Source organism: Manis javanica, chromosome 16 (assembly GCF_040802235.1).
Source record: "Manis javanica isolate MJ-LG chromosome 16, MJ_LKY, whole genome shotgun sequence".
NCBI classification, from domain to species: Eukaryota; Metazoa; Chordata; class Mammalia; order Pholidota; family Manidae; genus Manis; species Manis javanica.
Genome location: NC_133171.1, coordinates 58,183,949 through 58,208,333, shown reverse-complemented (window position 1 = coordinate 58,208,333; position 24,385 = coordinate 58,183,949). Strand labels below are relative to the sequence as shown.

General features: G+C 41.3%; 1 protein-coding gene across 8 annotated transcripts in view; it reads right to left on the bottom strand.

The window, feature by feature from the left end:
- LOC140846858 (anthrax toxin receptor-like) overlaps positions 1-24,385 on the bottom strand; it is a 68,684-nt gene that overhangs the window by 29,308 nt on the left and 14,991 nt on the right. The window contains exon 1 of one of the 8 annotated variants that reach the window (XM_073224963.1): positions 8,225-11,241. The exons of 4 other annotated variants lie outside the window; for them this stretch is intronic. Coding sequence is in view for 3 of the 4 variants with exons in the window: in XM_073224964.1 (XP_073081065.1) it covers positions 608-795 (188 nt within the window). In the remaining variant the exon portion in view is untranslated. Of the gene's footprint in view, positions 1-607; positions 6,220-8,224; positions 11,242-24,385 lie in introns of those variants that run through there. 3 more of the 8 variants (XM_073224964.1, XM_073224958.1, XM_073224957.1) reach the window with 3 other exon arrangements.

Below are 24,385 nucleotides of genomic sequence, written 5' to 3'. Positions count from 1 at the left end.
TTCTTTGAGGGCTTGCAGGTGCCTAACCCACAGCCTAGCTCCCCCAGGCTCTGGACCAAAGTGTCCTGGAAGTGCACACACACACTGCAACTTGGGTCTCCAAGGTGTCCAAGAAAGAAGCAAAGCACTTGGCAGCATGAAAGCAAAGGGTGACACTGGGGATGCCCAAAAGCAACCCGGCCATCTCCCTGGGGCCCATTTACACAATAGTCATTGCTGTGAAAAACAAAACAGAACAAAACATGCCAACAGACAAAAACCAAAAGCCGAAGCCCAGAGGGCGCTAACTGCTGAGAAGTTTGCTCCCAGTTATTTCCCCGCCAGCTGATTAAGGGGCCTGCAGGTCACAGATCTGGGCCATGTGGTTGGAGGGACTGAATCATCTAGAAACCAGATGGTGGCCTTCAATCCTGTTCAAGAGAAAAAGTCCCAGAGAACAAGTGCCTGGGGCATTCTTTCTGCCCCAGGAACAGGGAGGCCACAGAGAGTCTGTTCCTTGAATGTGACCAAGACAGTCCTGCTTCCCTCTCTCAGAGCCTGGGGCCCCATACTGACCCCAGGGACAGCACTGTTCTATGGCACTGACTACAGCAGGTGGGCCACTCACGAGTCTAAGACGAAGTACACGTCGTAAGTGCTCCAGCAGGATTCCCCATCTGCTGGGCTCCCCTGGAGCCTGGAGCTGGGGTGGTGACCTTGGTCCTGGGTGAGGTAGTGGTGGAGGGTGCTCCTGGTGGTCAGGAGCGGAGATGGCAGCAGCAGCAGCAGGAAGACGACGAGCATGGGACCCAGCATCCTGGGACCGCTGTTCTTGTCTCGTCCCAGTAAACTTCAGGCCACCTCAAGCCAAAACCTCCTCTGCTTCCTCCCGTGCTCAGGGGCCTCAGCACTCCCAACCCCAGCTCTACTCACGCTTTAATCAATATATCTTGCACCCGCAAGCTGCCACCTGATACCTGCCCTGTGGGTCCAAGTAGCAAGTGGTTGGCTGTGGGATGACGGCCCCACTACTTATGCACCTTCACCCCACCCTGGTGAGGTATGTCCATTATGATGGACAATAGGTTGCCATTGTGACCTTGTGAACTGTGGGCAACCCCAGGCAGGAGTTTGAAGGGGTGGTCAGATGAGGCCTCCATTTGTCCCTTATCCCAAACCATCCCAGGGTCTTTACAATTTCAAGGAAAGCCAGCCCTTTGGTAAACTGACAGAGGGCAGCTGAGGGGGCCTACATACGGACATCACTGAGTGTGAGCAGGTGGAGACAAGAGTGCTGTAAAGTTTATTTGTGGGGACACTGAAGTCACCCATAGGATAGAAGGATCTAGAAGAAGGTTGTGAAAGCAGGCCAGTGTCCTTTGTGAATGAGGGACATTCTAGTTATCGGCTGCTGTGTATTGAACCATCCCAGACGTAGGGACATAAAACAAAAATTTCATATGCTCACAGGTTCTGTGGATTAGAAATTCAGAGATGTCTGAGCAGGCATGGGTTGACTTTCCTCCATGGAAACCCCACTTGCTCTTTCGTGTAAATTTTGGAATCATAACATAAACTCTCCACTCACCTAAACCTCTCTTAGTATTTTAGCAAAATAAAGTAAAATATGTAGATACATTTGGAGGGATTTGAATCTGCTATCTGGATTCTCCTACCAGTGAACATCAGGCACCCGGCCTACTTCCCTCCTTAGGGGCCAAACCAGCCATGGGTTTCTGATCTGAAATGCCAAGGTGCCCCCTAATGGGTGCGGGCAGGGGCGCACAGAGGGGGACGCAGCTCTGAGGGCACACCCTGCCCCAAAAACCAGTGTGGGCTGCAGTAAAGGCTACTCCCAGGTGTGTGGTGGTGCTGGGGATGGATTAATTCCTGGGTGTCACCGGCAGGTGTCTAGGCTTGGTTTACTGTGGGGAGGCAGCCTGATGTGGGACGATTGTCACTGGAGGGAAGGAGGGCCTACTTACCTGGGGATTTCTTGTTACCAAATCTGAATTGACAAATAACTTCCTCCGTGTTGTCTACATTTTGAAAGCCTTTTCTAATGACCTTCAATTTCTTCTTAATTGTAACATCAATGTGTCTGTGTGAGGAAGCGCTGAGGTATTTTCCTCAGATCACAACTATGGCAGGCCGCCCCCAAGACAGAACTCCCAGGAACTTGTGAGGATGGGCCTGCATCTGAACCAACATCTGGGCAGCCCTCTGGCTGGATCCTCCCCTAGGGTCACTGAGGGCCCATTCCCAGGAGCCTGGGCTGGGCCCAGAGCACTCAGGGGCCCCTCCCCACTTCCCATGACCCAGGAAGCCTGTTAAAGGCACCTGACCTACTTCCATCCCTAGGGGCAAACCCAGCCACAGGTTTCTGATCTGAAATACCAAGGTGCCCCCTAATGGGCACAGGTAGGGACCAGGCAACTCTGACATAATTGACATCCTGGTGAGTCAGCCCTGAGTCACGTCTGATCTGCACGCACACACCTGGGGGCCTGTGGGACTTTCTGCCACCTGGAGTCAATTCTCTATTCCTCCCAGCTGTCTTTCTGGGGGCCTATGGCAGAATGGAAACCAGAGAAGCCAGGCCTGTTGTTGCAGAAAGATAATGTGGGGTTTCAATAGGGTACGTGGCTTTCCCCAACACCTGGCAGTCAGAGGGTCAGGATCTGCTGTCAGTGCCCAATCCAGGGCCACAGAGGATGCCACCACTGCTCTAGACCCAGCTGAACAGCTATCACGCAGCTCCTCTGGAACGCCTGGGCTCTGGTTTTCAACTCATGGGGCTGTGACTGCTGAGCCTGAAACCCTAGAGGGGACCTAGCTGGCCTGAGCCTTGTGGGGAAGTTTGGCAACAGCCTCTACTCCCATGTCTGTGACACGCAGGGAGTGTGGCAGCCCAGGACAGGGCTGAGAGCCCAGAGCACACTAGGAGCCGGCACTCCTGGGAAATGTGCACAGCGCCCCTCTGCTCCATGCATCGTACCTTGCCTTGTGTCCCTGCTGCCCTTCAGGCCCTGCTCTTGATCACTTGTCCTCTCGTAGGAACTACAGCTCTCAGGGGTCCGGTTTACTCTGGGAATTGTAGGCAAGTGGGGGCAGGAGGATGGTTTCAGGGTTTTGAGCAGAAGAGATGTTGAGTTAAAGGGCTGTGCTTTGCCCAGACAGCTGCTCCTTTTACATTCTATCTGCCCTCACCCTGTTCCTCCAACAGTAAAAACCCCAAGAAGAAAGTGAATCCAAGAGTGAGCACAGCCAGCTTGCAGGGAGCTGTACTTGCCCCCCTACACTCCCACTGCCCACCAGCTCTGAGAGCGCAGAAGGACCTGCAGCCCCAGGACAGGAGGCAGATCCTTTGTGGAAGAGAGGGCATTCTTTCTGGGAGAAAAGTTATATACCAGGCTGCCTGGGACCCAAAGACAGGTGATTGAAGGCGGGCAGCTCCCTGGGAAGGCCAGGTGGAGCTGGGCAGTGAGGAAGGGTGGCTGACCACCAGGACTGGCAGGGGCACAATGGGAGGTGACTGCCCTGGGGCGGCCAGGTAGGGGCGGGGACACCATGTGCTGCCCAGCGCAGGCTCAGGGAGAGAATTCCCATACCGCTCACCCACTTTTCACCTGTGTCCCCTGCCTGCAGCAATTCTACTGCTGGTACTGATCCCAGGAGAACCCTGCCCCATGCCTGCAGAGAGGGACGCTTGGGAAGACCCCACAGGGCAGCTTGTAGTAGCATCTCCTTCAGAACAATCTTACTGTTGAAGGAAGACCAATGAAATTAATTTGGTCCTTCAACATAACGGACTGCTGTGCAGATGGCTGCAAATTACAGGACTTACAAACCAACAACAAATGGAGGAGAAAATCAAGTTAGAAATAATTGGGAGCAGACAAGGGAAACTCAAGAAAGCTCTGCAAGTAAGTAGTGGCCAGGAAGGAAAGAGTCAAGGAAACTACACAGACACAGAAACTCAAACAACACACTGCAGCCAGCAGCCGGCACACTTCAATGGCTGTTGAGGGCACCACTCAGGTTTTCACAACTAACTATGATGTGTCTGGAGGTGACATTAAACCATTTAAAGCAAATTAAACGTCTTACACGGGTTTAAAAAGGACATGAAAACACATAATTAACCTTGGAAGGATTCCTTCCTGTCCTAAGTGATTTGTCACCACAAATCTTTTTACATGTCCAAAAGTTAACTCACTGCAAACTTCAAATAAGAAGTTATCTGGCTCTAGATTTCATGTGCCAAGGAACCTCTGAAATTTCAGCAGCAATTTTTTAAAAAAACTGTGCAATGTTTCAGGGTGACAGCCTAAGACAGCATCATTTCCATAAGAGGTAAAAAGATAAAGTCTCGGCCTTCATTGGTGCGGGGGGCGCGCGGGGAAGGCAGTATAGCACAGAGAAGACAAGCAGTGACTCTTAAGCTTCTTTCTACACTGATGGACAGTGACTGTAATGGGGCATGTGATGGGGACTTGATAATGGGGGGAATCTAGTAACCACAATGTTGCTCATGTAAGTGTATATTAATGATGCCAAAAAATAAAGGTAAATAAATAAATAAGAAGGAATAAACTAGAACTAGTACTCCTAAATCATGTGATGTCACCAATACTGATCCAGAAACATGGCCTGGGGTACACACACTATCAATAACACTGGGCATGGATACTCTTCCTGTTACTAAAACTGCAGACACAGCCCATCAACTCACTGAACACAAGGGCCCTAAAATACCACCATCAGGACTACTTGTGGCTATGCCCAGATGTGGGATGAGTTTATGTGGCTTACCCCAGGTTATGGAATTTGAGCCCCAAATCCCCCTTATGTTGGGTGTTGAAAAAGAATAAAATCACTCTAAAGAAAACCAGCACAACTGTACCAAGAATCTGGGATGGATATCACTGAACCTATGCAGTCATTCTGTCACATTAAGGGATGGCAACTGGTTTGGGGCTGACTGATTGCACTGCCCAGGTATATACTAGGCAGCCCCAAGTGGGAGCCATGGTTATGTGGCACAGATCTTTGCCCGTAGCCTCCACCCAGGTGGTTGGGCTGCTGTACCTGGGTTTTCCCTGAGCACAGGGGAGAATCAACCCCAGTGTAACCACAGTTGCCAAAGTCCCTCTCTTTTAAGCTAGATGAGCACAATCTATCTTTCACTGGTATGATCATTTGGCCTCTTTGCTCCACACATTGGCCTGGAGTATGTTATAGCATATATAAAAGCTCTTACGAAATTTATTCAACAAGCTTTAAGCGATAGCCAACAAAGCCTGTCCTTAGTGAACATTGATGTGTCTTTAAGAGATAAGCTGTCCTCCAAAATGGGATGGATTTGCATATTATTAGGGCTTCACAAGGAGACACCTGTGCCATTATCCAAGCAGAATGTTGTGTATTTATACCTGATGAGTCTACTATATCATCTTTATTAATGACATTTACTGAGGACACAGTTGAATGCCCTAAGTGATCCAACACCCAGTCTAAGAGATTTAATAGGTCAGTAGTTTGGATTATGGGGCTCCTGGTGGAAAAAATCATAGTCGATTTTGGGAGTCATTGTCCTAATCTGTGTTTTTTCTTGCACACACCCGTGCTGTTGTTGCAGCATATGTCTCCAATACAGCCAGACAGCTGTCAAAGGAGCCACCTCTGTGCTAGTGAAACCCCTTGTTGACCACTCAGGGCACAACTCAAGGGGCAGGGGAGGGGAGGGAGCATATGAGATTTTAAAAGCCAATCACAAGGGATGGAGTGTAGAAGGAAGTCATCAAGAAGACATGACCACCCCATTGTGGAAAACAGTATGGAGGTTCCTCAGAATGCTCAAAATAGAAATACCATTTGACCCAGGAATTCCACTTCTAGGAATTTACCCTAAGAATGCAGCCCTCCAGTTTGAAAAAGACAGATGCACCCCTATGTTTATCACTGCACTATTTACAATAGCCAAGAAATGGAAGCAACCTAAATGTCCATCAGTAGATGAATGGATAAAGAAGATGTGGTACATTACACAATGGGATGTTATTCAGCTATAAGAGAAAAACAGATCCTACCATTCGCAACAACATGGATGGAGCTAGAGGGTATTATGCTCAGTGAAATAAGCCAGGCGGAGAAAGACAAGTACCAAATGATTTCACTCATATGTGGAGTATAAGAAAAAAGGAAAACTGAAGGAACAAAACAGCAGCACAATCACAGAACCCAAGAATGAACTAATAGTTACCAAAAGGAAAGGGACTGGAGAGGATGGGTGGGAAGGGAGGGATAAGGGCGGGGAAAAAGAAAGGGGGCATTACGATTAGCATGTATAGGGGGGGGGGGCACGGGGAGGGCTGTGCAACACAGAGAAGACAAGTAGTGATTTTACAGCATCTTACTACACTGATGGACAATGACTGTGAAGGGGTATGTGGGGGGGACTTGGTGAAGGGGAGAGCCTAGTAAACATAAAGCTCTTCATGTAATTGTAGATTAATGATACCAAAATAAATAAAACAAAATAAAATAAAATAAAATAAAATAAAGTAAAGTAAAATAAAATAAAAATTAAATTAAATTAAATTAAATTAAAATATAAAATAAAATAAAATAAAAAACCAAAACAAAACAAAACAAAACAAAATAAAATAAAATAAATAAAATAAAATTAATTAATTAAAATAAAATAAAATAAAATAAATAAAATAAAATAAAATAAAATAAAAAAGACATGACCACCAACTGACCTGTGACCCAGGCAACTGGAGGCTCCTCACCCCTGCCCTGTCCTTAAAATGTGGGTTTTGTCTGCCTTCTCTGCTCTTAGAAGCTGCCTGAGGCTATAACCTTGAGACAGTGATATAGGTTTGATACCATCTGGACTATATACATGACCGAACCCAGTTACAGCTTTTATGTAAACTTCAAGATTTGGTGGGTGGGTATGGATATCTACTCATTTTGTGGCTGCCCAAGACAAGCCTCATCTGTAAATTCCTTTGCTTATTAACTTTGCTACCTATCATTCTGGAATGGCCTGCATCTTTGTAGGTCTTTCCCTGCCCTCCAAGTATGGGACCATTTTCAGCTTATACCTGAGAAGATCCCAAAGAGCTTGTGAACCAGCATACTTATATGTGGAATCAAAACAAAAACCAAAAAGCAGAACTCTTAGATGCAGAGAACAGGTTGGTGGTTGTCAGAGACAAGGATGGAAGGGGAGGTGAAATGGGTGAAGGTGGGCAATAGGTATAAATTTCCAGTTATTTATAAATAAGTCCTGGGGGGTAATGTACAGCATAGTGACTATAGTTAACAATATTTTATTATATATCTGAAAGTCACAAAGAAAGTAAATCTTAAAAATTCTCATCATCAAAAGAAATTGTAACTATGTGTGGTGATAGATGTTAACTTGTTAAAGTAATGATTTATAGAGAGAAAGAGAGATACTATATAGTAAATACACATTATGTATACAGTAAAAAAATATGTGCATGTATACATATCTACACACTATATACACACACACACACATATATATATATCATCATTATGTTGTACATCTAAAACTAATACAATGTTATATGTCAGCTATATCTCAATAAAAATCTCCCAACAAAGAAAAGTTCTGGATCTGACTGCTTCACTGGTAAATGCTACCAAACATTTAAAGAAAAGCTAATACCAAACCTTCTCAAATTTTCCCAGAAAAAGTAAAGAAGAAGGAACTCTTCCTAACTCATTCTCTGAAGCCAGCACAACAGTAATACCAAAGCTAGACAAAAACACTACCAAAAAACTACACACCAATATCACTTATGAACACTGATGCAAAAGCCTCAAAAAATACTAGCATACAGAATTCAACAGTATATTTAAAGGATTATATGCCATGAGCAAGTTAGATTTATTCAGGAATGCAAGGATGGCTGAACATATGAAAATTGATCAATGTAATATGCCACATCAACAAAATGAAGGAAAATAAACACATGACCATCTCAGTTAATGTAGAAAAAAGTGTCAGTCCCTCCCTGCTTCTGACCCGCAGATAAGGGAGGAGACACGATGAGATATGGAAGATCTGAAAGGACCAGCCAGGGGACTTGTGACTTAACAGCGCAAGAGTGGTGCTGAGAGGGCACCCTTCATATTTACTGAGCAAATAGATGTTAACAGTAGAATTCTGTGGAGGGGACTTAATACACAATCATTAACTAACTTGAAACTTAATCCTCTGCAGTCTCCAGTCTCCTGGGGTGTGACGTCTTACATGGTACTGAAACAATAGCAAGGGCAGTTAGGTCACATAAACTGTTTTGGTCTTGTTTGTTCTGTTCTTGATCATGTACCAGGAATTACAGGAAAATAATCAAGTCATATATGATTATACATTTGATTTCTATACTTGATTTATATATTAATCCCACATCTCCCCCTTATTTTTAATAAAATGTTTAAGTAGTAGGTAGACATAATGAAGATTACAGTTTCTAATGGAAAGCTTTTTAACACTCTTTACCTTTTCATAAAAGATAATCTATCTTTTAAATCTTGTGATATAAAATAAAGATGGAAAGTAGAGTTTAGTGCAGTAGGAAGGCAAGTGTAGGTGGTCAGGTGCCTACAGACTAGGTATTGATCCTAGTTAGACAAGGGCAACAAAACAGCCATGGGTGCAGAAGATTTCTCTCAAAACTGGGGGGAGGGGGAGGTTCTAAGCCTCACCTCTGTTGACCCCCAATTTCTCACCTGATGGCCCCTCTGCGACTGTGCCTGTCTTAGGTTGTTCCTCCCTTGAGGAATCTTACCCGTCTCTGGCTAACCAGCCAGCTTCCAGGGCCATACAGGGAGATGTTAAAGTTGGTAAGTGAGAGAGAAGCAATATTCTTTGAAAAGATTAGCTTTTTACTTCTTTGTAGACTTACGCCCCGTGGCTCCTATGCCCAGCACTTGTCTCGAGGTATCTTTACCAGCTGGAAGGATTATGAAACATGGTAATTTTAAATATGAGGCACGAATTCTAGTAAAGGGCTGTATTTAGGAAGGAAAAAGAAAAGCTATAGATATAGAAGCAGCAAAGGAAGAAAATATGAGAAGACTGATTATTTCTTTGACATAACTTCTTATAGAGTAATGTAAGCATGTGTAGGTTTTAACAAATTACTAACTAAATTATGTACACACATTAACAGAACAGGAATACAGATACATAACAAAAGTAAACCTGCAATTACTGGCCATATCCAATGAAACCAAGAAAACCAGTCAGATTACCCAGGCATTTGTGAAAACTTATTAATAATATGATGAATACTGTCTAATGGGTTTTGAATAGTTTGAGAAATTAGACAAATTAAAACAACACATTCCTGGAAACTGTTCCCATCCCATATGTTCTTTTAACAGCACGATTCTGAAGCAACTTGCACTTCTCCTAGCTCTTGATTGAGGTCAGATATACAGAAGTAGTCAAATTTGTTGTCTTACTATACACACAGGCCAGCTTAGATGTCTCTTTTTGGATTCCACCAACCGGTCCAGGAACTGGCAGGATGAATGCCGCTGCAACTGCAACAGAGGTGGGACCTAAAAGTTTCAAGCTGTCGTCACAATCAGACAGCAGAGCTCAGAGAAATCTTTTGACTATTTCCGGGATAATCTATTTGAGTAAGAAGGATGCATCCCACACCACATATACCTTGATAATGTGAAGAGAGAGCTTAGGGTGTGACTTGTACCACCTGCCCAGCCCCTAAGGTAGGCTGGGTTGTGTCTGTTTGCTAGGGCTGCTTACAGTGAGGTCACGGGTTATGCTGAGATACCCTTCTTTTTTTGAGATACACTCAAACATTCCAGGCCAAGTTTCTCTGGGCCTTTTGAGCTTTAACTGATGTCACTGAAGAATGACTCTAGAGCTTAATGCTTAACCCAGGGTTTTGGTAGGGGGTTTCCTTGCATGTAGTTATTACATTGCTCTGACTGCAAATATCCTGCCTTGCTTTTTCCGGAGACCCTTACCTTATTCTGTCTAAGCTGAAGGTCCCTGTCTCATTCCTCCCTCTACAGATAGAGACCCTAGCTGCTGTTAGGGCAAAGGGGCCATGACTGCTCTAGTTGCTTCATGCTGAGAGGGGGCGCAGTAAGGGGTACAGCTAGGTCTCCATAAATGGTCAGTTGAGAGAGCCTTGGAAGATTGGCACTTCTATTCCGGGTTCCATTTCTATTACTATTCGCAGTTTTATGGCTTCTAGGCAAGATAGAACAAATCATGTTATTAGGTTAAGTAGCAACATCTGGAGTTGGATTTTCTTTTTTGGAGCAACTTGACAAGATCAAGAATGCATGGCTGAATATGAGAACTAGAAACAGTAAAACTTTAATTGAAATGATGGGAGAAAACTAAAACATCTGGAGAATCATAGCTAGATATTTTGGGGAAACTAGAATTCTGGATCTAGTCTACGTCTCAATGACTAGTATTAGGATTTAGTATAGATAAGGCTGCATTATTGAAACAATACTTTTCTCTAAAATCACCCTCATTTTTATTAGAAGTAACTAGATTAAGATAATAATTAACTCTTGGCTTGACTATTTGCATAAGTGCAGCAAGAAGAACAATTGATTACATAGGATCCTTTAAATGTGCTTTGAAGGAACTTTTTATAAGGAATTTCAGATTGGACTTTTGAAGGCCTCTTGAGGCCAGAAAGCCAAGTCAGACTTGCCTTCAGGTTTTGCCTGCAGTACCTGTACATTTGGGTGAATTCTTCTCTTTCCGAAGTCCCCAAGCCATCTTGAGGTTCCTGCACCTGCCAGGAAGTGACCTTCCTAACTCACCTGGTAAGGCTGCTGGGAACCCTGTAAACAAGGTACAGGCCAGTTCTTCCAAGGCGCTTCGTTGGCTTTATAAAGTCAACCTTAGTTCCTTAAAGCTGTCTGTTCATATCTGAGTTTACACACGTGTCTCTCAGGTATGACATTCCAGTCAAAGCCTCGGTAATATAACCTGTGTCTTTAATTGGTCCTCTTACAAGGAAAGCAGATTCTTATTGAACTTATGTAAATAAACATACTGCCATGAAATGTGAAAATAGTCACTGAGAGTTTTTAAATTCTGGAGGGATTAGGTAGAGAGAAAGATAAAAGTTTCAATGCTGCCTATAAAGATATTGTCATTTACTAAACTGTTGTCAGTTTAAGAGAAAAAGCTTAAAACACTTTATCAGCAACATTTGAAACATAAAGCCACAAAATCATTTTCCTTAGTTTACTTAATCCTATGTAACCAATACCTGTTCTTCTGAAATCTAGTTCTTTATTAGTTTAGGAGTAATAAAAGTTACTATAAGTGACAAAAGACTTACAAATGACAATGGTGAAAGATCTGATGAGAGCTTACTCTAAGACAGCTGACATAAGAAATTTGGATATTTCTGTAACACAAAATATTCAGTAACAAAGTTTAGCATCATTCCCTTTGACAGTGCTTTCCAGGTAAATATATATCAGATAAATAAGCCAAATCAGCCAAATATTTTCCCCGAAGAGGAGAAAAAATTCCTCTGACGTGTCCCAGGGGCCCTCAAGAAAATATCAGAGTTAACTAGAGGTAAAAGCACCTTCTTGAATTTGACTTTGCAAAGTTGTCAGAAGAAAGTTTCTTTGGCACTTGGTTAAATAAGATTATAGGTTGACATGAAGCAATACTTATCCATTTAACTAGAATGACAACGAAATACTTCAAAGGCAGATACAGAAGATCACACAGTTGTTAGCAAAGTTTAGCTTTTAGTCCTTTTAATATTGAGATCTCATTTTCTTAAATACTCAGACAATTCATTGAGACTTTAAGCATGAGAAACTGCTTTGATAAAACAATTAAAAAACTTTCTGCGATTTTTCAAAACTAAGAGCCAACTAACAGTTTAAGAAAACTTGTCCTTTTCACTGAAAACAAAATTCTAATTTGCTGTTAATGTTGAAAAATTGCAAAAAGTTTTCTAATTTTTCCACAAAGTTTCTACAATTTTTCCTTTTACATTTAGAGTTCTTCCTCTTTAAATAAATAGCTGTACTTTAGAAGAATTACTTTCTTTTACCCTCAACAAAACGAATTCCCATTCTTTATACTTTCTCTTATTTAAACACATATCTTCACATTTATTTCTCAAGATGGCGGCATGAGTAGGGCAACAGAAATTTCCTCCCAAAACCATATATATTTTGAAAAGACAGCAAATAGAACAGTGGGGGAATGACAGCCTCTTCAACAGCTGGTGTTGGTAAAACTGGACAGGTACATGTAAGAGAATGAAACTGGATCACTGTCTAACCCCACACACAAAAGTACACTCGAAATGGATCAAAGACCTGAATGTAAGTCATGAAACCATAAAACTCTTAGAAAAAAACATGGGCAAAACTCTCTTGGACATAAACATGAGCGATTTCTTCATGAACATATCTCCCCAGGCAAGGGAAACAAAAGTAAAAATGAACAAGTGGGACTATATCAAGCTGAAAAGCTTCTGTACAGCAAAGGACACCATCAATAGAACAAAAAGGCATCCTACAGTATGGGAGAATATATTCATAAATGACATATCTGATAAGGGGTTGACATCCAAATTATATAAAGAGCTCACACACCTCAACAAACAAAAAGCAAATGATCCAATTAAAAATTGGGCAGAGTATCTGAACAGACACTTCTCCAAAGAAGAAATTCAGACGGTCAAAAGGCACATGAAAAGATGCTCCACAATGCTAATTACCAGAGAAATGCAAATTAAAACCACAATAATATTATCACCTCACACCAGTTAGGATGGCCACCATCCAAAATACAAACAACAAATGTTGGGGAGGATGTGGAGAAAGGGGAACCCTCCTATACGGCTCGTGGGAATGTAAACTAGTCCAATCATTGTGGAAAGTAGTATGGAGGTTCCTCAAAAAACTAAAAATAGAAACACCATTTGACCCAGGAATTTCACTCTTAGGAATTTGCCCAAAGAAAATAACTTCTCAGATTCAAAAAGACATGTGCACCCTTATGTTTATTGCAGCACTATTTACAAGAGCCGAGATATGGAAGCAACCTAAGTGTCCCTCACTAGATGAATAGATAAAGAAGAGGTGGTACATATACAGAATGTAATACTATTCAGCCATAAGAAAGAAACAAATCCTACCATTTGCAATAACATGGATGGAGCCAGAGGGTATTATGCTCAGTGAAATAAGCCAGGTGGAGAAAGACAAGTACCGAATCATTTTCCTCATTTGTGAGGTGTAACAACAAAGAAAAATGAAGGAACAAAACAGCAGCAGACTCACAGAACCCCCCGCCTGACGGCCACATCCCAGTAAACCCACCGGCCCGCACCTCAGGGGAACCTGCGCACCATCGGCCGGCTCCTCAGGGGGACCCTGTGCCCACGCCCACGCCCCGTCCTACCTTGAGCCAGCACCTGGAGCAGGTGCAGCTGGAGCTTCAGGAGCAGTCACCACCCGCGCCGCCGGCCTGCGCTCAACTTTGGAGTCAGCCACCGGCCGCGCAGCCCCGCATCCTGGCCAGGGCTCTTAAGCACTGTGCGGGCTCCGCAGTGCAGCCACCACTGCCGCTCTGGGCCGGGCAGGGACCCCCGCGGGCCACACTGAGGGGCCACCACCACCTGCCCCTGCCCTGGGGCCCTCACGTACTTGCGGAGTGCCCTGTTAACGGGCAGCGCTGGGCCTCGACGGGCACAGTGGCGGTGGCCAAGCTGTCAGGATGAAAATGCCTGTCAGACTGCCTTCAGCGGCCCCGCAGCCAAAGCATCGGCTGGAGCTGAGGAGACGCCACTTCCAGCGTTCTCCCCACCCGGAGCAGAGGAGAAAGTGCAGCCCCACAGACACCCACCGTGGCAGCTGATTGACCTAAGGGAGGTGGCTCATGGACAACCCCCGCGCTCCACCCCCACCTCCTCGCCTGTTTTCTGACTCACCGACCTGCCCTCTTGGAATTTCACACAGACTAGCGAGCCCGGGCGGCTTCCCGTACGTCTCGCCCCCTAGGGGTGTGCAGCAGACCCTGCAGGTACTGCTGCCCTTGAACCTTGGTAACCACAAATCCAAAGCCTGCAATGGCAGTAAGTACATATCTATCGATAATCACCCTAAATGTAAATGGACTGAATGCACCAACCAAAAGACACAGAGTTACAGAGTGGATAAAAAAGCAAGACCCATCTATATGCTGCCTACAAGAGGCTCACTTCAAACCCAAAGACATACACAGACCAAAAGTGAAGGGATGAAAAAAGATATTTCATGCAAACAATAGGGAGAACAAATCAGGTGTTGTAGTACCTGTATCACACAAAATAGACTTCAAAACAAAGAAAGTAACAAGAGACAAAGAAGGATATGACATAATGACAAAGGAGTCAGTCCAACAAGAGGATATAACCATTATAAATATCTATGCACCCAACACAGGAGCACCAACATATGTGAAACAAATACTAACAGAATTAAAGGGGGAAACAGAATGCAATGCATTTATTTTAGGAGACTTCAACACACCGCTCAAATGACAGATCAATCAGACAGAAAATAAGGACACAGAGGCACTGAACAACACCCTAGAACAGATGAATCTAACACACATCTACAGAACTCTACAGCCAAAACTGCAGGATACACATTCTTCTCAAGTGCACATGGAACATTTTCAAGAATACATCATATACTAGGCAACAAAAAGAGCCTCAGTAAATTCAAAAAGATTGAAATTGTACCAACCACCTTCTCAGACCACAAAGGTATGAAACAAGAAATAAATTATGCAAAGAAAATGAAAAAGCCCACAAACACATGGAGGCTTAACAACATGCTCCTAAACAACCAATGGATCAATGACCAAATACAAACAGAGAACAAGCAATATATGGAGACAAATGACAACAATAATTCAGCAATACAAAATCTGTGGGACACAGCGAAGGTCATGCTAAGAGGGAAGTATATTGCAATACAGGCCTACCTCAGGAAAGAACAACAATCCCATATGAACAGTCTAAACTCACAATTAATGAAACTAAAAAAGAAGAAAAATTGAGGCCCAAAGTCAGAAGGAGGGACATAATAAAGATTAGAGCAGAAAAAAATTAAATCAAGAAAAATAAAACAATAGAAAATAATCAATGAAAGCAGGAGCTGGTTCTTCAAGAAAATAAAATAAATAAACTCCTAGCCAGACTTCTCAAGAAAAAAAGAGAGTCTACACACATAAACAAAATCTGAAATGAGAAATGAAAAATCACTACAGATGCCACAGAAAAAAAAAGTATTAGAGAATACTATGAAAAATCATATGCTAACAAACTGCATATCCTAGAAGAAATGGACAACTGTCTAGAAAAATACAACCCAGCAAGGTTGACCCAGGGAGAAACAGAAAATCTGAACAGACCAATTACCAGCAACAAAATTGAATTCATAATCAACACACTACCTAAGAACAAAACACCCAGACCACATGGCTTCACTGCTGAATTTTATCAAACATTTAGTGAAGACCTAATAGCCATCCTGCTTAAACTGTTCCAAAAAGTAGAAGAGGAGGAACTTTTGCTCATTCTACAAGGCCAGCATCACTCTAATGCTAAAACCAGGCAAAGATACCACAAAAAAAGAAACACAGGCCAATATCCCTGATGAATATAGATGCACCCCTATGTTTATCACAGCACTATTTACAATAGCCAAGAATTGGAAGCAACCTAAGTGTCCATCAGTAGATGAATGGATAAAGAAGATGTGGTATATATATACAATGGGATATTATTCAGCCATCAGAAGAAAACAAATCCTACCATTTGCAACAACATGGATGGAGCTATAGGGTATTATGTTCAGTGAAATACAAGCAAAGAAAGACAAGTATCAAATGATTTCACTCATCTGCGTAGTATAAGAACAAAGCAAAAACTGAATAAACAAAACAGCAGCAGACTCACAGAACCCAAGAATGGACTAACAGTTACCAAAGGGAAAGGGACTGAGGAGGATGGGTGGGAAGGGAGGAATAAGGGGAAAGGGGGCATTACGATTAGCACACATAATGTAGATGGGTGAACAGGGAAGGCAGTATAGCACAGAGAAGACAAGTAGTGACTCTATAGCATCTTACTATGCTGGTGGACAGTAACTGTAATGGGGTATGTGGTGAGGACTTGATAATTGGGGGAATCTAGTAACCACAATGTTGCTCATGTAAGTGTACATTAATGACATCAAAAATAAAAGTTGCAGTTGGTGGTTTTAACAAAACCCCCTCTCAAAAACTGATGGATAGAAAAATAGGCAGAAATCTTGAAGAGCAGAACAATAAAATTATTTAAGCTCAATTCTATTAATAAGCCTCAGTAAGTAAAGAACTGATGAACTCTTCCAAATTACAAATGACTAAAGATCTAAGACAGTTTACTGAATTGTGTGGTTCTGGATTACAGAGCAGGAAGCTAGGGGCAGTGAGGGGCTACAAAGATCTTCACTGAGACTATAAGCAAAATTTGAATATGTACTGTGGATGAGATAATAACATTATACCTAAATTAAATTTCCTGAGTATTATCATTCTCCTATGTTTCTAATAAGAGAATGTCCTTGCTTGTAAGAAAGGCACTGAAATATTTTAGCATGAATGGCATGCTAAACTGAAAGGCATGATGTCTGAGGCTTACTCTCAAATGATTAGGGGAAAACATTAGAGAGAAAGAGACCAAAATGAGAAAAAAGGAAAGCAAAGATAGCAAAATGTTTAAAATTGCTGAATTTAGGCAAAGTGTCAAATTCTTTGTAATATTCTCATAACTTTTCTGTGAATTTGAAATTATTGCAGAATAAAAGGTTTAAATTTTCATAAATGAGTTAAAATTAAAATTACAAAGAATATAAGGAATAGTTAAAACTGAATAGAAAGTAAAACACTACATATCAAAATTTACTAGACATGATTAGAGCAGAACTTAGAGGAAAATTTTTACTTTTAAATACAGTTACCAGGAAACTAAAAAGAAAGTAGGTATATGAAATGAGCTAAGTGTTCACCTCAAAAGTTAGGTAAAGAGGAACAGAACAAACTCAAAGAAAAATGGAAGGAAATTATAAAGATAAGAACAGAGATCAATGAAATAGAGAACCAAAACCAATAAAAGAATTAATGAAAACAAAAGCTGGCCTTTGAAAAGATATGCATATATGTTGTTCCAGAAAACAGAATCAAGAACAAAGTCTGCCCAGGTCATTGATAGAGGAATTTTTATTACATAAGTAAATAAGGAAATACAAGAAAAGCAAGTTGTATGTCCATGCTTTATAAAAGTATACAATGCCCTAAGTAAAATATTAACTAAATAAAACCAACAGTAAATATGTTACTATAAGGCTTATCTCGGAAATGCAAAGATGTTTCACATTCAAAAGCCTCTCAACATAATTTAACATATTAGGAGATTAAGAGGGAAAATACTAGAAATTTCCAATGCTGGAAAATTATTTTTAAAATTTCAGGATCTATTTCTGATTTTGTATTTAAAAAAAGACTCTTAAAATGTAAGGACTAAAAAGAAACCTACCTAGAAGAAAGGGGGTATTAAGATGAGCATGCATAGGGGGGAGGGAGAAAGGGGAGGGCTGTACAACACAGAGAAGACAAGTAGTGATTCTACAACATTTTGCTATGCTGATGGACAGTGACTGTAAAGTGGATTATAGGGGGGACCTGGTATAGGGGAGAGCCTAGTAAACATAATATTCTTCATGTAAGTGTAGATTAAATAAAAAATAAATAAACAAAAGAAAGAAAGAAAAGAGGGATTACTCCTTGATAGGATAAAACTAACTGTAAATGAATGATTAATGCATGCTTTAAATATCCTTAATTTTGATCACTTAAAGGGTGTCAGATGATCGGCTATGGAGGTATACTTTTCTGATAATGTTCCTTTCTCTTAAAAAAATAAAAAAAAAAAGCAGTTCCTGTGTGGTGACCTCCAATGAGTTCTACACAATGGTATAAAGGGTATATCAAAGTGTGGGCAAAGGGTCTGTTTGTGTTTATACAGAGGATCAAAGCCTAATTTGGCTACACAGAAAACGAATTAAGATATGATATGAAGAAGAACTTCTAACATCAACATTCTCTGGAAGAGTCATTCGAAAAGATGATCATCAAAAAACTTCAACAAAGATCCAGGCGCTGTTGCAGTTGTAGCTGCATTCATCCCACTGGTTCCTGGACTTGCCATTGGAATGAAGAAGGAGATATCTAAGCTGGCCTGTGCTTTCAGTAAAACAACAAATTTGACTGGATCTATACTGTTGGAACTCAACCAAGAATTAGGAGAAGTGCAAGTTGTAGCGCTCCAAAATCTTACAACTACAGACTATCTACTGTTAAAAGAACATATGGGATGTGAACAGTTCCCAGGAATGGGTTGTTTTAATTTGTCTGATTTCTGTCAGACTGTTCAAGTACAGTTGGACAATATCCATCATATCATAGACAAATTTTCACAAATGCCTAGGGTGCCTTACTGGTTTTCTTGGCTTCACTGGAGATGGCTGGTAATTATAGATCTGCTTTGGTTATGTAACTGTATTCCTATTATGTTAATGTGTGTGTGCAATTTAATTAGTAGTTAAAAACCTATACATTCTGAAGTTACTCTACAAGAAGATATGTCCAAGAAATAATCAATCCTCCCATGTTTTCTTCCGTCTGCTACCTCTATAGCTTTTCTTCTTCCTTCCTAATTACAACCCTTAAATAGAATTCGTGCCTCATATCGAATTTACCGAGTATCATAATTCCTCCAAGTGGTAAAGATAACTCAAGACAAATGCTGGGCATAGAAGCCACAGGGCATAAATCTGCAAAGAAGTAAAAAGCTAACCTTTTCAAACAATATGGCTTCTCTCTCACTTACCAACTTTACATCTCCCTGTATGGTCCCAGAAGATGACTGGTTAGCCAGAGACAGGTAAGATTCCTCAAGGGAGGAACAACCTAAGACAGGCACAGTTGCAGGGGGGCCATCAGGTGAGAAATTGGGGATCAACAGTGGTGAGGCTTAGAACCTCACCCCCCATTTTGAGAGAAATCTTCTGCATCCGTGGATGTTTTAATGCCCTTGTCTAGCTTGGATTAACACATAGTCTACAGGCACACACCTGATCATCTACATTTGCTCTCTTACAGCACTAAACTATGTTCTCTACCTTTATCTTGCATCTACCTACCACTTCAGCATTTCATTAAAAATAAAAATAATAATAATAATAAAGGGAGAAATGTGGGATCCACATATAAATCAAGTATAAAAATCAAACAAATATTCATATTTGACCTGATTGTTTATAGTTCACAATGTGTGATCAAAACCGAAAGTTTCTGTGATGACTCCCCTTGTACTGTTCACCATGTAAGAACTTATTCACTATGTAAAAATTTGTTCACCATGTAAGAACTTGTTCGTTATGCTTCAGAAGATGGGAGACTGACGAGAATTAGGCTTGGGGTGGATTAATGATTGTGCATTGAGCATTGACTCCCCTATACAGAATTTTATTGTTGTTAACAACCATTTGATCAATAAATATGAGAGATGCCCTCTCAAAAAAAAAGGAAACCTACCTGACTTAGTAAAGGTTGCACATAAAAACCTACAGCAGGGACTTCTGCTTCTTAGAAGATAGAGGGGACCTGTTTTTCCTTATCTCTTCCACTAATTACAACTAAAAGCCATGGACATTATATATAAAACATGAGACTCTGAAAGGAAAAGATAAGAAGGCAGATCATCTGAAACACAGGATCTGAGGAATGATGCAATGGTGAGTTTCCTGGGCTTTCTTTTTGCCTCATACATCCCAGACTTGGAGCTAAAGAATCTGGCAATTTGGAAAGGCAACTGGCACAAACAAAAAGGCCCCAACAAATGTCTGGTATCACTAGCCAAAAGACCAGGACAGAAGCAAGCTGTCAAGACAGAAAACTCTTAGAAAATAACCACTCCATTTCAGGAAAATATCACAGAAATAACTGTGGCCCCATTCCTATCACACCAGAAAAACTAAATGGGATGCCTGGACTTCTACCCTCTTAAAACTGTAATGAGACACCCCAATATCACCCTGCAGCAATGTCCAAGAAGACCAATTAAGATGTCAAGAATTCCATTTCTTACAAACAAAACTGAAATAGACTCATAAACCCAGAGAACAGACTGGTGGTTAACACGAGGGAGTGATCTGGAGGGATGGGCAAAATAGGTGAAAGGGAAAAAAAATTAGTAAGAATGTTTCATATCTTGATCTGGATTATGGTTACATGAGTGTACACACATGTCAAAATTCATCAAGCTGTACACTAAAATTTGTACATTTTATTGTATGTACCTCAAAAAAATTTTAACATTTTTTTCAAAATTTAATTTCTTCTAGTATGACTAGAATTAGACTAGTAATGAAGCCTCCTTCCCAAGATGTCAATGGAGATGAGAGCTGGAGGGGCACCTCCCACACTGGCCCAGCAATGATGATAATGGCTAAAAGAAGTTCTCTAGCAGAATGAAAATGATAAAATAGGAATTTGGAACACCAAGAAAGAAGAAAGAACAAGATAAGCAAAAAATATGGGTAAAATTCTCTTGAGTTTTCTAAATTGCATTCGATGGTTAAATCAAAATTATAACACTGTCTGATGTGGTTCTAAATGTATGTAGAGGAAATATTTAAGAAGATTATATTGTAAATAAGTTAGGAAAAAGACATAACAAGAGGAAAGTTTTCCATATTTCACTCAAACTGGTAAATCATGACACCAGTATACTGTGATGGTTATGTATGTATAATGTAATACCTACAGCAACCACTAAAAACGCTATATAAAGAGATGCTCAAAAACATTATAGATAAATAAAAATAGGATTATTAAAAAAATGTTCAAGTAAACCACAGGAAGGCAGAAAAAAGTAAACAGAACAAATAGAAAACAAAAACTAAATTGGCAGATTTAAGCCCTACTACCATATTGCTATGGATTGAATTGTGTCCCCACAGAACTCATATATTGAAGCTCTAACCCCTAATATATTTGGAGATAGGGGCTTTATGGAAGTAATTAAGGTTAAATGAGGTCATAATGGTTAGGCCTTGATCTGATAGGAATACTGTCCTTACAACAATTACAAGAAAGACCAATCTGTTCTCTCTCTCTCCCATCCTTTCCATGTAAGGACACAATCAGAAGTCAGCCATCTGCAAATCAGGAAGAGAGCTCTCATCAGAAACCAACCATGCTGCCACTCAGATCTTGAGCTCTCATCAGAAACCAACCATGCTGCCACTCAGATCTTGAACTTCCAACCTCCAGAACTATAAGAAAATTAATTTCTGTTGCTTAAGCCACCCTTTAGTTAGTTTGTTATAGCAGCAGCCCAAGTAGACTAATACACAGATCAATATTACGTTAAATGTTAATGATCTAAATATATTAATTAAGAGAGAGGGATTAGTAGAGTGGATTTTTAAAAGGTGAACCAGAAATATGCTATCTCTAAGAAATTCAGTTCAAATATAGCAATATAGGCAGGTTAAGAGTGAAAGGATAGAAAAAATTTATCACATAATCATTAATCAAAGGAAAACATGAGTGAGCATACTACTATTAGATAAAATAAACTTCAGAGTAAAGAAAATTGTCAAAGACAGATTGGGGCATTCTAAAACATTAAAAGGGTCAACCTACCAAGAAGGCATAGCAATCCTAAACATTTATGCACAAAATAAAAGACCATGTAAAATATGTGAAGCAAAAATTGATAGAACTGAAAGGAGAAATAGATAAATCCACAATTATAGTGGCAACTTCAGCATAACTCTCTTGAAAATTAGTAGGACAACTAGACATAAAATCAGCAAGTATATAGAAGAATTCAGCAGTATACTCAACCAATAGGATCTAATTTCCATTAATAAAACACTCCACCCAACAACAGTATAATACACATTATTTTCAAGTGCCCATGGAATGTGTATCTGGGGCCAAAAAGAAACATCACTAAATTTTAAAGAATTGAAATCATACAAAATGTGTTCTCTGACCACAATAAAATCAATAACAGAAAGATATCAGGAAAATCTCCAAACACTTGAAAACTAAGCAGCCATTTTTTATAATCCACAGGTCAAAGAGTAAGTCTCAAGGGAAATAGAAAATACATTGCATGGAATAAAAATGAAAATACAATATATCAAAATTTATGGGACATAATGTAAACAGTGCTGAGAGGGAAATTTATAGTATTAAATGCATACATTAAAGAAGAAGAAAAGTCTCAAATTAAAATCTAAACTCCTAACTCAAGAACCTAAAAAAAGATCAGAATAAACCCAAAGCAAGCACAAGAAAGGACCTAATAAAGAGCAGAAATCAAGGAAATTGAAAACAGAAAAGCAAGAGAGTCAGTGAAACAAGAGCTGGTTCTTTGAAAATATCAATTAGTTGAGGCTCTAGCAAGATGACAAAGAAAAAAAGACAAGATAGAAATTACCAATATCAAAAATGAATCAGGGTCTATCATTACATACCCTGCAGGCATCAAAAGGATAATAAGGGAATACCACAAACAATTCTACAAAAATAAATGTGACAATTTGGGCAAAATGCACCAACTCTCCCAAAAAGGAAAATTACTAGAACTCACCCAATCTGAAGTAGATAATTTGAATACCCTTATAACTATTAAGGTATTGAATTTGAAATTTAAACTCCCAAAGAGGAAACCTGGGTCCAGATGGCTTCAATGGAGAATTCAACAAGCATCTAAAGAAGAATAATGCCAATTGTACACAATCTGTTTCAGGAAATAAAAGAGGAGGAAACACTTCCCATTTCATTTCATGAAATTAATATTACTCTGACAGCAAAACCAGATGAAAAAGAAATCTACATACCTATATCCCTTATTAATATAAGCACAAAAATTCTTAACAAGTTATTAGAAAATACAATTCAGCAATATAAAAAATTGTATACAGATAAGGGAGCCAAGATGGCGGCGTGAGTAGAGCAGTGGAAATCTCCTCCCAAAAACACATAGAGCTATGAAAATATAACAAAGAAAAATCTTCCTAAAATAGAGACCACAGGACACAGGACAACATCCAGACCACATCCACACCTGCAAGAACCCAGCGCCTTGTGAAGGGGGTAAGATACAAGCCCCGGCCCAGCGGGACCCGAGCGCCCCTCCCCCCGGCTCCCGGCGGGTGGAGAGAAACCGGAGCGGTTTTTTTTTTTTTTTTTTTTTTTTTTGGCGAGCGCTTTTTGGAAGCCTTAGAGGGACAGGGACGGGCCCCCGTTGCTGGGGAGGCAGGGTGGCGGGACCGGTGAGGAGGTGCCTGGGAACGGCGCCGGAGGACAAAGAATATCCCGCGTTTCTCCCTGCGAGACCTGGGGGCGGGTGCCTGAGACCGGTGACTGAGGACGGAGGAGGTCGCGCGTTTTTCCCCTTTTTTTTTTTTCTCTTTTTGGTGAGCGCTTTTTGGAAGCCTTGAAGGGACGGGGATCCCAGTGCTAGGGAGGCACGGTGGCGGGACTGGTGAGCGGGTGGCTGGGACCGGCGCCTGAGGACAAAGAATATCCCCCGTTTTCCCCTGCGGGACCGGTGGGCGGGTGCCTGAAACCGGCACTTGAGGACAGAGGAAATCGCGCGTTTTTCCCCTTTTTTTTTTCTCTTTTCTGCGAGTGCTTTTTGGAAGCCTAAAAGGGACAGGGACCCCGGTGCTAGGGAGGCAGGGCGGCGGGACTGGTGAGCGGGTGCCTGGGACCGGCACCTGAGGACAAAGAATATCCCGCATTTTTCCCTGTGGGACCGGTGGGTGGGTGCCTGAGACCAGCACCTGAGGACGGAAGAAATCGCGCGTTTTTCCCCTTTTTTTTCTCTCTTTTTGCCGAGTGCTTTTTGGAAGCCTTGAAGGGACAGGGACCCCGGTGCTAGGGAGGCAGGGCGGCGGGACTGGTGAGCGGGTGCGTGGGACCAGTGCCTGAGGACAAAGAATATTGAGCGTTCCTTCCCTGCGGGACCGGTGGGTGGGTGCTTTTTGGAAGCCTTGAAAGGACAGGGACCCTGGTGCTAGGGAGACAGGGCAGCAGGACCAGTGAGCGGGTGCCTGGGACCGGCACCTGAGGACAAAAAAAAAAAAAAAAAAAAATCGCTTGTTTTTTCCTTTTTTTTCCTTTTTTTTTTCTCTTTCTTTCTGTTCCCTCTCTCATTGTTGCTGTTGTTGTTTTGGTTTGGAGAGTGCTTTTTGGAAATCTTAA